This window comes from Pimephales promelas, chromosome 2 (assembly GCF_988280905.1).
Source record: "Pimephales promelas chromosome 2, fPimPro1.hap1.1, whole genome shotgun sequence".
In the NCBI taxonomy this organism is placed as follows: Eukaryota; Metazoa; Chordata; class Actinopteri; order Cypriniformes; family Leuciscidae; genus Pimephales; species Pimephales promelas.
The window spans coordinates 44,033,356-44,047,761 of NC_142770.1; the positions used below are offsets into that span (position 1 = coordinate 44,033,356).

Consider the following 14,406-nt stretch of genomic DNA (forward strand, 5'->3'; position numbering starts at 1 on the left):
ATACAAGCCGGCGACAGACGTGCCTGCATCGTCGTCGAATCCCATACCACGCCTAGAAAAGTGGTCCGCTGAACTGGCGAAAGCACACTCTTCTTGGCGTTGAGTCTCAACCCCAACCTTCTGATGTGGGCGAGGACGGCATCTCGATGCCGAATCGCCTGATGCTCCGATTGAGCCAGAATCAACCAATCGTCGATGTAATTTAAAATGCGAATGCCCTGGAGACGCAGCGGGCCAAGGCCGCGTCCATGCATTTCGTGAAGGTTCGAGGAGATAACGCTAGGCCGAATGGAAGGACCCGATATTGGTACGCTTCGCCCCAAAAAGCGAACCTCAGGAACTTCCGATGTTGCGGAAGGATGGAGATATGGAAGTACGCGTCTTTTTTAGGTCTATCGTGACAAACCAGTCCTCGGACCTGATCTGTGACACGATCTGCTTGAGAGTCAGCATTTAGAACTTGAGCTTCCCTACTGACCGATTTAAGAGGCGCAGGTCTAAAATCGGACGCAGCCCCCCATCCTTCTTTGGAACAATGAAGTACCGGCTGTAATACCCCAGCTCTCTGTCGGGAGGAAGAACTCGTTCTATCGCCCCCTTCAGTAGCAGAGCTTTCACTTCTTGTTCCATAACCAGAGCCTGCTCGGGGGTCACCACTGTGGGCAAAACCCCCCGGAAACGAGGTGGACGCGACCTGAACTGGATCGCGTACCCGCGTTCGATAGTCTGCAGGACCCAACGAGATATATTTGGAAGACTTCCCCATTCTACCAGAAATTCTACTAAGGGTACCAGTCTCTCGAGACTGGCCTCTGGAGTAGTTTTTTAAAAACAGAAACAGCGCCCTGTGACCGCGCACAGGCAGGGTTTAACGACCGTTCTGTATCGCTCCTCGGAGCAAACGAGCGTCCCTCGGGAAATCGCTCGCTGGGACCGTCTGCACCCCCCATTACAGGCAGGGTTGGCAGAACGAACCCCTGAGGGCACCGAGAGAGAACGGGCGCCGGATTCAGCGGCGAACACCTCTGTCTCACGGTGGGGACCACCCTCAGTAGCCTGACACCAGTGGCGTCAGGACTTCTTCGACGAAGCCTTCCTGGCGACAATAACCGTCCTCAGATCGGTTCTATCCCGGGAAGACCTCGCCTGCGACGGGCGGGGCTGCTCTCGCCCAGCAGCCCCCGAAGGATGAGTACGGAGGGGGAGACATTTCTGGAGCGCCGCTGCCTGTTTTTTTCGGTCGACAGCGGCGCATCCAGGAGAAAAGCTTTATCTTTCTCCTTCATATTTGTCCATAGAGCGGCCGACTGATCTGGCCGTCTCCTTGGTGGCACGGAGAGAAATATCTGCCGCCTGACGCAGTATCTCATTAATCACGTCAGTGCCGACGACCTCCCCCTCACTCATATCTCCTAGACCCAGCAATATTAGCATACATAGAGGTCTGGTGTGTCAAAATATAGCTGACACTGGTTTGTTCCACGATCTACACACCTCGGTGTGTAGATCGGGGAAGAAGGGCAAACACCGGCATGGAGGTAGTGAGTGTGATTAAAAAATCTCTCATCCATTTTACTCTCTCGACTCTTGTTTCTCAACTGGCCATTCAATGCTTAATTTTTCCACAGCCCGAGTCAAAAACCTCCATTTTTCTTTTTTTTTTCTTTTTTTCCCTTTTTTTTTTTTTTTTACTACATTCACGGGAGACTGGGATGGCAAACGAGCTTCCCTCGCTCTCCACTGAGTCCATAGACTCTGCATCCACACTTTCAACATCCAGCTCCTCAGAACTGGATAATTGAAGTGATGGCGCCTCAGCCCGGGCAGGAAAAACCGCAACGCGGACCCCCGCAGCAAGAACTGAGGCACTGGATCTACCAGGTAAGGGCAGAGAAAGGGCGGGGCCCGTCTCAATCCCCGCTGATAGATCCATCTGCGATCCCCACGACGCAAGCCTTCGCTGTGCCTCGGCAGCAGCGGGACCCGAGCCGCGGGGAGCGCGCACCGAACCACTCTCCTCGAAGAGTGCCCGGCGGGAGCGAAGTGTCTTCATGGGCAGACACTCGCAGTGCTCACAGCCGGCCCCCTCGAGAGCCGACTGAGCATGCTGCACTCCCAAACAAACAACACACAGATCGTGTATCCCCACCCGTGATGACTTTTTTTTTTTTTCAGCGAGGGCAGGGATGAACACACTTTCTGAATTTCTGCTGTTGTTTGCTCGCCATATCAATATATATAAATATACAATATTAGACAGACAGACAAAATTCATACATAGAGCGCTTGTGAAGACTCAGAAGCTGTTGCGCTTGTGTTTCGGGGATGCTTTATAGTTTCCTGGTCGATACGTCACCCCGCCTATGACGTTCCGTCTCGCCATTGGACAGATTTCATACGTGCTTCATGACTCGTCACGCAGAGGCGTTCCCACGGCGTTTACACGCAGCTCGAAGTTCCCTGAATGGGAACTACAGTCGTTGGCAGGATCAGAGACGGGCTCTGGCAGGATCACTCTGATTTCGTTTTCAGCTTATGTTCAAAACAATCACGTTTAAGCCACTGAAATAGTTTAGTCCGGTTATACATACAACCGCGAACAGCACATGTTGTCCCTGAGCTCCGTAACGAAATCTCTCAAAAAGATTTGCGTCTTTTAAATAGTAAAATAATTCTCCGAAAAACAGCTAGCCTCTTCGCTAACTAACACACAAAACCCCATTGGAAAGCTACTTCTGCCGCCTCACCGGAAGTTTCACCCACTTTATTTTTTACAGGAGCGCCCCTCGGAAACTTGTGGATAAACAACACAGACCACAATCTCAGTGTTCATGTTGCACATTTCTTATTCTCTGTCAGTACAATGAGTTAAATGGGTGAGAAAAACGTCCTCAATATTTTGGGGATGGCCTGCTTGGCCTGGCTCAGACATTTCAATAGGGAGGCTTTGCTAAGCACCTTTTGTTCTTTAACAGTCTTTACCGCAGTCCGGTGCATGGCAACCTTTCTCTTCAGTGACTTTCTGATGCTCATCATCTCCCGGCGCAGACCAATCAGCACTGTCTTTGACAGTCGACAGGAAGGGGGAGGAGTTTCAAGAACTGAGACATTTTCTGCACATAATACTCAATTGTTGTTTCCTTTTTGTGGGCCTTGCGCATGGAGGCGACCCACCTGCACACAAACAAACAAACAACAAACGCCCTCTATGAACACTCATTTTTATTATTATTATTATTATTATATATTTTTATTAAAAACAGCATTAAAAGAGCCACATAATAAGAAAATGACTTACGCATGAATCCTGCTCGTCTCGTTCAGGAAGATCAGGGTGCTCAGTCTCGTCTTACCCTCACTCATGTGTGTTAAGAATTGATTAATTCTATACATTTTGGCATTTACATCGTCAGTATGTTTAGATGATGGGTCTGGCCCTAATTGGTTGAGCCGAAACTCTTCCGTGATGTTATCTGTGCACAAAGAAAAATGACTTACTTTAAATTATACATTCTGATATCTAGTACATTTTCAAGTAAGACACAGAGCAGTGATTGGTATTAAATAGTGACTTACTTTAAATTATACATTCTAAGGCCGGGGTTGTACTGCACTGCAAAAAAAGCTTTTCTTATAAGTTTTTGCTTAAAAATCAAAATCATCTGCTAATGGAACAAGAAAAATAATTTTAATTCAAACAAAAACAATATTATTTTTTTTATTATTTCCAATTCGCTTAGTTTTGATTTATTTCCCATCTTCATTTAAGACTTTTTAGATATTTGGACTGGAAACAAGACCCAAATACTAAGTAAAAAAAAGCTTTTTCTGCAGTGTGGCAATGACATTTCAGGAAACACCCAGTTAAAACAATGCAAGTGCACTCACTCAGTGTCACCCCATGATCTGGGGGGCTCTCCGGCTCCTGTGTTAGGGGTTAACAGTTAAAGGACCCAGAACCAGATATGAAGAATGAAGACCCGGAGTCGGAATTATAAAAATTAAAGAAAGTTTTACTGAACATAGTTTGCCATTTCATCAGCAGAAGTCAGCTTCAAGACTCACTCAGGAGTTCGTAGGCCGCCCCCTTACAGTTACTAAGATCACAGCAGTTATACTGTTTCCAAGGTCTAAGCTACGTCATTGCTTACACGTTGAATGATTCTCATTGGCTACGATATAGATAAACACAGTAATTGTCCACACATATACAGATAGACGAAACATATCTCCATCGATGAGGCACGTCATGACCTTCCAGGTCACAGATTTGGGTTGCTGGCGCCAGTGTGTCCAGAACAACAACTCATTCAATCTCCAATAATGGCAGTGGTTCCTTAACCTGCAACTAAGAAGACGAGCACTAAACCTTTGTCTAACTGGAGTAAGACTTTAACAAAGAAATAGTGCCTTAAACTGTTGGCTTCAATGACCCCTTTATGTTTTAACACTCAAACACAAACCAAAATCCCTATTTCTCTATTATTTTCACTGTTACCGCATTCACATAGGACACTAGCAAATAGGAGCTCCTATCAAGGCTGAAGAGAGTCTGAGCGTCTTATTATCAGTTAAGTGTACCAAAACATAATGGTAAAACATTCACTCGTTTGGGAGAAAAACAGATAACATTTGCTCCTCAGAAAGCAAATATAATAGAAAGAATACAGTTTAATATAACAATTAAAGTTCAATAAAGCAATGCTCAATAGAGCTTGACCATCGGTACAGAGAAGTATCATATGTGTTGGACATATGTGTTCACGACGCCTTTAGGATCCATAAACCTTTCTCCTGAGACCAGAGAAAGAGACAAATGGCCTTGTGCACCTAAAAGAAGCTCGTGACTTACATCAGCATGCTTTTAAGAATATTATTTCACAAGCAAAAGCACAAAGAATACATTTATGTCAATAAATGACATAAAGTAACCATGAATATACTTAATTATTGATTTTATAAAAGAAATACATAATCATTCAAGAGGATATTATGAAATATATACTGAAGAGGCAAGGGATTTTGACCACCCCTTCACCTGAAATCTGGGTGGCTGCTGGCTGGTGGAGGGCTCTACATCACTGGATGGCCCGGGCACGGTGGAAGCACCAGAGTGGGTATAGAAGGGTCACCTCCAGACCCGAGAGAGGAGATGAGCCTCCTGGTTGCCTTGCTCAATCTTCCCGCACCCTTGGATGCTGACCTCTTCTTCAACAGACGGTACTGCCGGGTAATGTCGCGCAGGGCAGTGGTCAGCGTGTCAACACTTTGATTTAGGTTGCTGTTCTCAAGCCGCAACTTTTCCACCCTCTCTTTGCAGTCAGGGTTGCTGCACTCTTCCTCGTCCTCGTTTAAGGGCACATCAGGATCCTCAATTTCTGGAAGCAAGTCCAGAGTGCTTACCAAGGGAACCGCTGGGTTAGTGGCCCTAAGTGCTGCAATCTGTGAGATTATCTTCTTCCTCTTTACAGTCTGGAGTGTGTTGTCCCTTTCAGCACTGGACAGCTCCACGTGGGATTTAAGGTGCCGGTCGATCCTCGTTGTTGACCTGCCACATCCAGAAACAGGGCAAACGCAGTTCCTAACATCCACCCGTCCAGAACTCAAAGAGAGCAGAAGCTTCCGCTCTTCTTTATTCTCCACCTTATGAAAACATCCGAGAATACATCCTGAAACAAAGCTGGCATAATGTAACAGGCATTTTCTTTTGAGATTGAGGGGAAAATTGAGGGAGTGCCTTGCAGAAGCTTTGCCAATTTGAGTATAACTTCAGGTAAGCCACTATGTAGTGCGTGCACAGAGGAGTGATCTGTGCATGCATTATAGTGTCTTACTTTAAATTATACATTCTGATATCTAGTATATTTTCAAGTAAGACACAGAGTAGTGATTTCGTGCGTTGTATCATGTCCCCTGAGTCGTGTATTTGAAGTAATTCACTATAATTCCAATCACTGCACGTGTCTTCCTTCAAAATATACTATAGACCTGGATGTAATTTTGAAGTAATTCACGATGCAATGCTTGGAAAACCAGTGCAATTTGACACTTACACCTGCATGCGTCAGGCACATGCCCAGTTAGGGCTAGACTTGGGCAGAGCTCTGGTGTTTGGTCAAATGTTTGGTCAAACTAAAGCAGACACTGATCTCCATAACGGTGACTTAAAATTCTGGTTTTCTCCTTCAGTGATTCTGCTTGTGATCATCAGGTGTTTTCAATAATGCTCAATCATCACTAAATTATTCACTTAATTATCTCATTAACTTTAACACTCAGCTCAGAGTTTGATTGGATGGCTTAAAATGACTTCCATGATGTTGAAGTTACATGAACAAATTATGTTTGTTTAACAAAAAAAAATTATGTGGAACCGGTGGAACCTGTTTACATGAAAAAGTTAAGTAAAGCCAACACATCATTTTTTTGAGTGTACCTAAACCTAACCCTAAACCTAACCCGTCACCTAACTGACGTTAAAGGTAAAGCGTCAGTTGTATGACGGCCTGGGATCGCCATCTACCGACGTTTAAGGGGGCCCTAAAAAGGCAAATATTGACGTATGGTCAAAAGACGTCTCAAGACGTCAGTTATATGACTTTTTGGGATGAGACTGTGTTACCTTAACCAGCTCCTCTACCACGTAGATGAGCTCATTAATGAAAACACCTGTTCTAGATGTAGAGGCAGATCCAAAAACATGGCAGGATTTTTACTTTCTGGCACCTGGACTATACACGGCTGGTGTCTATACAGTATGTGTGTGTGCTTGACCGTGTGCTTGTGCCACGTGTTTGTTAGTGTGTGTTTGTTAGTGTGTGTGTGTGTGTGTGTGTGTGTGTGTGTGTGTGTGTGTGTGCTTAGCCATGAAGATATGATTTGGCAATATCTTCCCACACATCTCTTTTTATTTCAACATGACGTGCTGTTTACATGTTCACATGTCATGTGCTGTGGGGCAGGAATCAACCTGAGCACATCCTCTTGCATTGGCCAGTAGTAATGATTGTGTCCCACTCTGTGCATGCACTTAACATGAACATGTGTCTCACTCACTTCAACAATGGTTCCAGGGTAAACCTCATCGTCATATCTGATGACACACCACTGACCAACAATGTCATCTCTGTCCCACTGTACTTCAAGTTCTGGTTGTTCTTGGTGCAATGCAGGAACAGCTGAGTTGACTTTGACCTGAAAACAAGTTTATATACTTTTATAATATTTATTGCAAAGTATTTTATAGTTACTGTACAATTAGAATATTAAATGAACTCATGAAAACTATAAAAACATGTCATGAATGTCAACTATGTTACTCTTGGTCAACTAAGTTACCTTTGCAGGGTAACATAGGTGACTGGTAACCTAGTTGACATTTTTGCTGTTTTTAGGGATAAAGTCAAAATGGTTGCCTAGCACCAGACACCACATGGCATTTTACAGAGAGGTTCTTCTGAATATTATATGCACAACTGAGTAAAATTGAAATTCAAAGTTATTTATGAATTCATTGTAGTAACATTGTTGACATATGATAAGTACACATTTGCCCCAAGCACTACTTTAGGTGAAATAATTGAAAATGTAGAGAGAGAACATACCTTGGAGTCTTCATAGGTTTCTCTTCAGGAGGAAATGACATCATGTGGAGCAGGTCATGTGATTTGGAATACACACTCTTCCTTGCGAGGTGTATTTGCTATGGGTAACTTAGATCAGTGTTTCCCAACCCTGTTCCTCGCGGCACACCAACACTGCGTGTTTTCTTTGTCTCCCTTATCAAACACACCTGACTCAACCCATCAGCTCATAATCAGGTGGGTTAATGAGCTAATGGGTTGAATCGGGTGTGTTTGATTAGGGAGACAAAGAAAACACGCAGTGTTGGTGTGCCGCGAGGAACAGGGTTGGGAAACACTGACTTAGATGACAGTGACTTCTCGGACACATATTCAATTTGTCAATTTCTATTGAAAATGTGACATATTGCCCAAAAAGACACATTGTTCACAATTACCTCAACTTAATGTAAATAATATAATTATAACTTTTTTTGAATAAGTTCTTTAAATGTTTTTTAGGTAATGAGATTGTGGTTGTAATTCATTTCGGACGGTTATTTAGTTGACATTTTAGGGATATCTAGTAATTTTTTATAAATAAATTATTATTTCCATAAAAATTAACTATGGAATTTGTAAAGACAAGATCATGAAGAACACTGAAGACTTTTAAAATTTTATTTTAGTGAGCATGTTTGCGAGATAAATCTCATGGACATGAAAACTTCCATAATTATATATTGACCCAGCTACAAAACTCGTTACATTATTTTAAAACAAAAAAAAACTAATTTATTTTCCATATTCTATACAGAAAATGAACAACAATATATACAAAGAAACAAAAAAAATATACAACAGAAATAAATTAAAAGTTTGCTGGAACGATCACAAAATTCAAACACTACACTACATTATTGAGTATTGCACTGCAACAGGACAAAGCAGTGAGGCAGAAGATAAGCAACACACGTGGCAAGTGGATCAGCCGATGGCAAAATCTCACAAATCCTCTTATATTCCCAAAAGCGGCCGGTGTGAGAGAACTCGGCCATCTCCTTCTTGGCCTCGATCACAGTATCTCTGATGTCCTTCTCGCTGCGTCCCTGCATGCAGACCGTGCGGAGATGGCCCGGAAGAGTGTGCGGTGCCTTCTTGCAGATCGGGCAGAGGAAGTACATCCTGCTGTGGAAGTCAGCTTGTCCGTCCATTGCAACAATATCACCTCAGGATAATGCTCTCCTCACTGCAAGTTTGGAAGCAAAGTGCTTCCCTCTGAGAAATGGTTCACTGATAAGCCCGGCTCAGTTTAAAACCAGCCAATCAGAGCACAAGCTCCCATCAAGGTGTGAACAGCCCATTGCATGGGCTTCAAGTTGAACAGTTGACAGTGAGTCAGCTGCGCAGGTGCTGATGGGCCATTCTGAGGAAACAGGATTAGCTGATGGGCCATCATGTGTACCCGCCTTCTCTTCACTGCCTGGGTGCCCTCTTCGCTAGAGTCGTCAGAAGAGGAGCTGCAATATTGAAAAGGTTTGGAGGTTACACACTAACGAACTGATGGATGAGCGTTGAGAGACATTATAATTATAACAGATTTATAACATAATTATAGTACAGATAATTACATACCGTGTCAGGGAGCTGAGCAGGTTTGAAGTGGCCACAATAGCATCTAGGGTCTTCATCCTATAGTGCTGGTTTGCCACTGCATTGGAATTGGCCATGTAGTGGGCCACAGACGCCTTCTGCTGCTCTGTAAAGTTGGCAGCCACATCTGTCTCCACGGTCCGACGTATCTGCTGGCTCGTGATGTTGCGTAGTTTGGAGCTGCAATGGGGCAGAAATATCAGATGAACTCCCAAACTTGAACTATACAATTTTCTAGAGGCTGATCCGTTTAATAAATGCTACTTTATGGTCTTTTGGACTGCTGTCAATACTTACTAAATGTGCAGACGAGTGAGGTCGTTGGCGGCACTCTTAATTTTCGTGCCTGACGAAGAAACAAACAAGCCCCGAGGTCCAACTCGCCCGGGTCCCCGAGTTACAGCCGTTTAAAGTCGGGGGGTCCTGCTTTTTGCTGGTCGGAGAGGGGAAAAGATTTTTTACCTCAGGACTTAAATTAATTCCATCTCTTAAGCCAACAAACACTTTTTTTCGCTAAGTATCCCTGGCAGTAAATATGATGGCCCATTTAAAAACCATTAGAATAACGAAGTTTCGTTTCACAAGTTCGGGCAGTAAAACTGATGGCTCATTTAACCGTCAACGATCTCATGATGGCTCATTATCAGGTCTGCTCAGAGGCCTGTATTGGGGCAGAAGCCATTGAATGCAGACAATAATGCAGGCCTGGTGAGTATTTAAACATGCAGAATTTATTAGTTTTATCTTAAAATAAGTCTTTTTACCATCAAACCTATATTTACTTGAAAATACATTACTAGAAATGCATCATTATACTATATTAATGTACTTATATTACAGGCCCGTGATTGCTCAATGAGATCTTCCTCTTCTGGGATGCTGCTCTTTTTCTTTTCAAATCTCAAGGTTTTTTTAATGTGTTTCCTATCAAAATGAAGCTCTTTATGTTCAGTTTACAAATATTTGGTCACATTTTCTCAGTTCTAAGTATTTTAAACTTATGAGATTTTTTGAGAAATAAGCAGAAAAAGTTTCAGCTGCCATGTTGTAATGGCCCATTGACACCCATTGTATAATACTGCGATCTGATTGGCTGGTTTGAGACACTCAGGAGGTTTATCTGGGACCCATTCTGCAAGAGAAACCACTATTCTTCAAATGATTCTACTCTGCTGATCTGCTGAGAAGATCTGAATTGGAATTTGCTGAAATGGAAGGACAAGCTGAGAAGAGGTAATAGTTGTGTTTTTGTGTATTTACTGTTGAGCTCCATTTAAGTGGTTATTTCTTTTTTTTACTTATGTCTCATTCTTTCAGATCATAGTTTAAATAATTGATTCTATATCATGTAATTTTGTTTTTAAGGTCCGCTGGTCGCACCGTTGTCCACTGCTTGCAGTGCCACAAACCCCAGGAAAACCTTGCTGTTCACCTGGCCAGAGTCTGCATGAAGAAACGCACGCCCGAGGAGAGAGCTGCCGAGGTTCAGAAAGCCAAGGCTTCGAGCAGAGAGTGGGTTTGGATGAACAGGACCTGGGACTACAACCAGATCTGTGCGCTCCTGCCTCATCACCGCTCTCGCGTCATCATGGTCAAGGAGTTTCTTCAGCGTGGTTTTTTTATCACAAACCAGCCCCGCGAGTCTGACTGTGATGAAGATGATGCTTCTGCTCCTTCATCAGATCTTCCTCAAACGTAAGGGGCAATCCTTAAACGCTTTAAATGTAAATTCTTTTCTCACTTTATGCTATTGATAACTTTAATAGTCTTGTCTGTTATGTTTAATCCAAACAGCCGGTTGGTTCAGAGGGCTCCTGGCATTAAACACTGCCAGAAGATCGTGAGAGTGGCGAAGCCGGACGTGCTCAGGATCCAGAGGGACCTGCAGGCGGGCAGAGAGCTCTCCAACACGGACCAGACGCTCTACCGCTACTACTGCGAGGCGCTCTTGGTGTTTGTCCACATGCAGCGTCCCAGAGCTGTGGAAGCCTTGACGGTGAGTTCATCTACTCTAACCAGTTTACACTTCGGATGTGCTTTAATATTGGCACACTTGTGCATTTGTAAATAACGCCTTCTCGATATTTTCCAGGATGCTGAGTGGGTGAACAAGACTAAGCTGGGTGACAGATTTGTGATCGGCGTACAGAGGGAGAAAACCTCGAGTATGCAGATTGCTCTGGCACAAGAGGAGGAAGCTGTAAGTTTTACTGATACAAACTGTTGATTTCTCTCCACCATTGTTTTAAATGGAATAACTCATCTGTCTTTTTTTTCCCGTAGTGCTTGGAGCTGTACTTCAGACGAATCAGGCCTGAGAACATTCAGCCGGAGAAACTCTGCAATAGATTCTTTGTTTCGTCATCCGGCATGGAAGTTCAAAGTGTCTCTCGGGACATGAATCGGCTCCATAAATTGTAAGTGCCTTACACGGGTCCATGTGTGTGTGTGTGAACGGATACACTTCTTTGTATCTTGCCTCATCACAGTCACATAACAATTAATATTTCCTTTTTGTTTCTGCAGGTACAAGCTGGCTCCTTTCTCTGCCCAGTGTGTGCGGAGGGCTGTTGAGGAGGCTGCAGAAAAGCTCCCGGCGCAGCAACAGGAGGCGCTCCACCATTACCTGGCCATCAGCACTGGTGCGGTCCGGCCGCAGGATGTCGTCGACGCAGCTCTGCTGCTGGAATCATTAGTCAGGTACACATCTCTTCATCCATTACTCATCACAAACAATTAGCACAACAAAAATAGCAAGTTTTCATTCATAATTTTTTGGTATATTATAAACCATGTATTCCTCTCTCATACAGCACTTCTGCAGACGAGACTTCCTCGGCCACAAGCTGTGGAGCTGGACCATCTGGGAAGAGCTTCGCTGAGTTCGTGGAGAGATTTCCTGTTTCGCCGGAGGGTCAGCCGCCATCCAAGAAGCAGCGCGTCGAATCAGGCTTTCCAGATGACCGCGTTTTTTACGATAAGTGGCGGATTACCCAGTATGCCCAGAGAGAGCAATATCTGCTGTGTGAGTCTCTGAATCCATCAATAGAGCATTGACACTCATTAACTCAACACAAAAACTAGGCCATTCATTTACAGTGACTCACATGAGTAACGTTATTTCATTCTGTCTTTCAGCACATTTCACAGTCCGCAAGCCTTCGGCCGCAAAGGTGGCACGGCTTATTACACAGGAGGGGTGGAAGGTCAACTGTCCCAAGCCGGAGGACATCGAACGGCTGTGGACACCACCTTCGAAGGCAGCAGTTGAAGATGACAAGTTCATCCTTCGCTGTGTGTCTGAGCAGAACTGGTCGGGCATGGCCATAAAAGACTTTGGTGACGAGCGTGGTTTTGGTAAGAAAACCTTTCATTTGTCTTGTAAGGGCAGAAAAAAACAATAATGTAAAATGTACAATTTAGCAGCCAATAACTGCAGCAAGAACTACATTTACATTCTGAACTGTGTGTCTACATGTAATGTTTGTTCATTAATTAAAAAATGTAATGTGTTCTCATTATTTTAGGAGTCGTGGCAACTCAGACTTTTTCAAAGAACGACATTGTTTGCGACTGCCACGGCAAGGTCATCCCAGCTGCTCAAGGGAGGGCGATGGTGCAGGCCCAGCATGACGAGGCCGGGTACATGTTCTTCTTTAAAGCCGGACAGAGAGATCTCTGCGTCGACGCCCAGACCTTTCCGTGCGAGTGCCACCCTGGCAAAGACACAGTTGGGAGGAGGATAAACCACTCCACAAAAGCGCCCAACCTGAAGCCCTTTCACTGCAGGTTACGTGTGAATGGGGAGGACAAGGACGTCATCCTCTTCAGGGCACTGAAGGACATCAGTGTGGGCGTTGAACTACGGTTCGACTACGGGGTGAAAAGGAAGTCCTTCCGTGGAGAGGGCCTACACTTGGACTGGCTGGATGGTTGAGAAGGCCTTCATCAGGCTGGAGTGGCTGGACTTTTGATTCCTGTTTTAAGGACTAGATTTTGCTGGACTCTCACAGACCATTTGTGTTACATTTTATGACACTGGGAACTGTGTATGAACTATCAACGTTTTATTTGTCAACTGTGAGCTCACGAATGAACTATAGATGTTTGGACAAAATTGGGAGCTTGCGTATGGACTTGATGTTCATGTCAAAGGAGCCTCAATAGCGTCTAAACATTGTAGTTTCATGTAAATGGAGCCTCAGTGTGACCAATGAAATAATTGAGTTTGATCTACGTCCTGGAGCTGGAGTGGTTGGTTCTCTGACAACCCGGACTTTTTCAGACTGTGATTTTGCCTGACGTCTGCTTGCCTCTCACAGACCATGTGTGACAAATTTAAATGGAGCCTCATTGTGAACTGACAACCCAGACAGACTGTATTGTAAATAGAGTAAAGTACTTATTGTAAGCTCACTGTACATTCGTAAAATAACCTGTTGTTTTTTTTTTGTTTTGTTTTTTTGGTTTACCACAGCAGGATTTTGAATAGGGTTAGGGTTAGGCATCCCAGGACAGTGTCTCCTTCCATCGTCGGCTCCTCAGAGCTCCTTGAGGGATGCTGAGAGTGAGCCAGAACGGGAGAACCATTTCCATAAAGTTACGTATCTCTTTAACCAATCATTCACATATTGCTCACCTTTTATACTACTGCTAAATCAGATCAAATGCATTAATATTATGAACATCAGCTATGCTAATTATTTCCCATCTGCCTTTCTGCTGTTATTTCGGGAAGCTTGTCCCGAGAAAATAGGGGTTCGTCAGCTCCAGTTTGTATCCAGCCTCTCACAGAGACTTCAGATGCCCCAACGCCTGTGATGAGAAGACCAACGCCTGTGAAGAGATGACTCAACGCCTGTGAAGAGACGACTCAACGCCGGCGATATGTTATGCCCTTAATATTACATGATTATATAAATGTATTTTTTTCCATGTAGTGTTGGGCGATATGCTCCATTTTCATATCGTCCTATCGTCAGCCTGTGAGATCGGCGATACACGATATTATCGTGAGGGGGCGGGGCTAACTTATTTGATTATTAACTTGATTATTTAGCCTACTCATTAATTTGCTTGTTTTATTAGCCTACTTTGTTTTATATACGAGAATCTTTTTTCTATTTTTCTAGCAAAGGTGGAGTGTTTATTAATAGGATCAGGTTATTTCCTGGTATAGTGAAGTAAAAAA

At 44.0% G+C, this 14,406-nt stretch overlaps 1 protein-coding gene and 1 long non-coding RNA gene across 3 annotated transcripts in view; both read left to right on the plus strand.

The window, feature by feature from the left end:
* Nucleotides 1-14,406, plus strand: part of LOC148997565 (uncharacterized) — a 197,829-nt gene that overhangs the window by 165,820 nt on the left and 17,603 nt on the right. The gene's annotated exons all lie outside the window — the stretch shown is intronic.
* LOC120485842 (uncharacterized) lies at nt 8,672-13,593 on the plus strand. 2 transcript variants are annotated; one of them, XM_089119031.1, is made up of 10 exons: nt 8,672-9,923; nt 10,056-10,448; nt 10,581-10,910; nt 11,010-11,211; nt 11,308-11,415; nt 11,499-11,632; nt 11,742-11,915; nt 12,029-12,240; nt 12,354-12,572; nt 12,743-13,593. In XM_089119031.1, exons 2-10 carry the CDS (start codon nt 10,426-10,428, stop codon nt 13,150-13,152), a joined length of 1,812 nt encoding a protein of 603 aa, XP_088975157.1. In that variant the 5' UTR covers nt 8,672-9,923; nt 10,056-10,425; the 3' UTR covers nt 13,153-13,593. The 2 variants fall into 2 exon arrangements, with proteins under 2 accessions (XP_088975157.1, XP_088975158.1); XM_089119032.1 differs by having other exon boundaries at nt 8,672-10,448.

What these genes read in the sequence shown, in the direction of transcription:
- LOC120485842 (XM_089119032.1), top strand. Translation starts at nt 10,426, where the DNA reads ATGGAAGGACAAGCTGAGAAGAG. An exon ending in ATGAATCGGCTCCATAAATT is followed by an intron (nt 11,633 to 11,741) that starts GTAAGTGCCTTA and finishes TTGTTTCTGCAG; the next exon opens with GTACAAGCTGGCTCCTTTCT. An exon ending in GAGAGAGCAATATCTGCTGT is followed by an intron (nt 12,241 to 12,353) that starts GTGAGTCTCTGA and finishes TCTGTCTTTCAG; the next exon opens with CACATTTCACAGTCCGCAAG.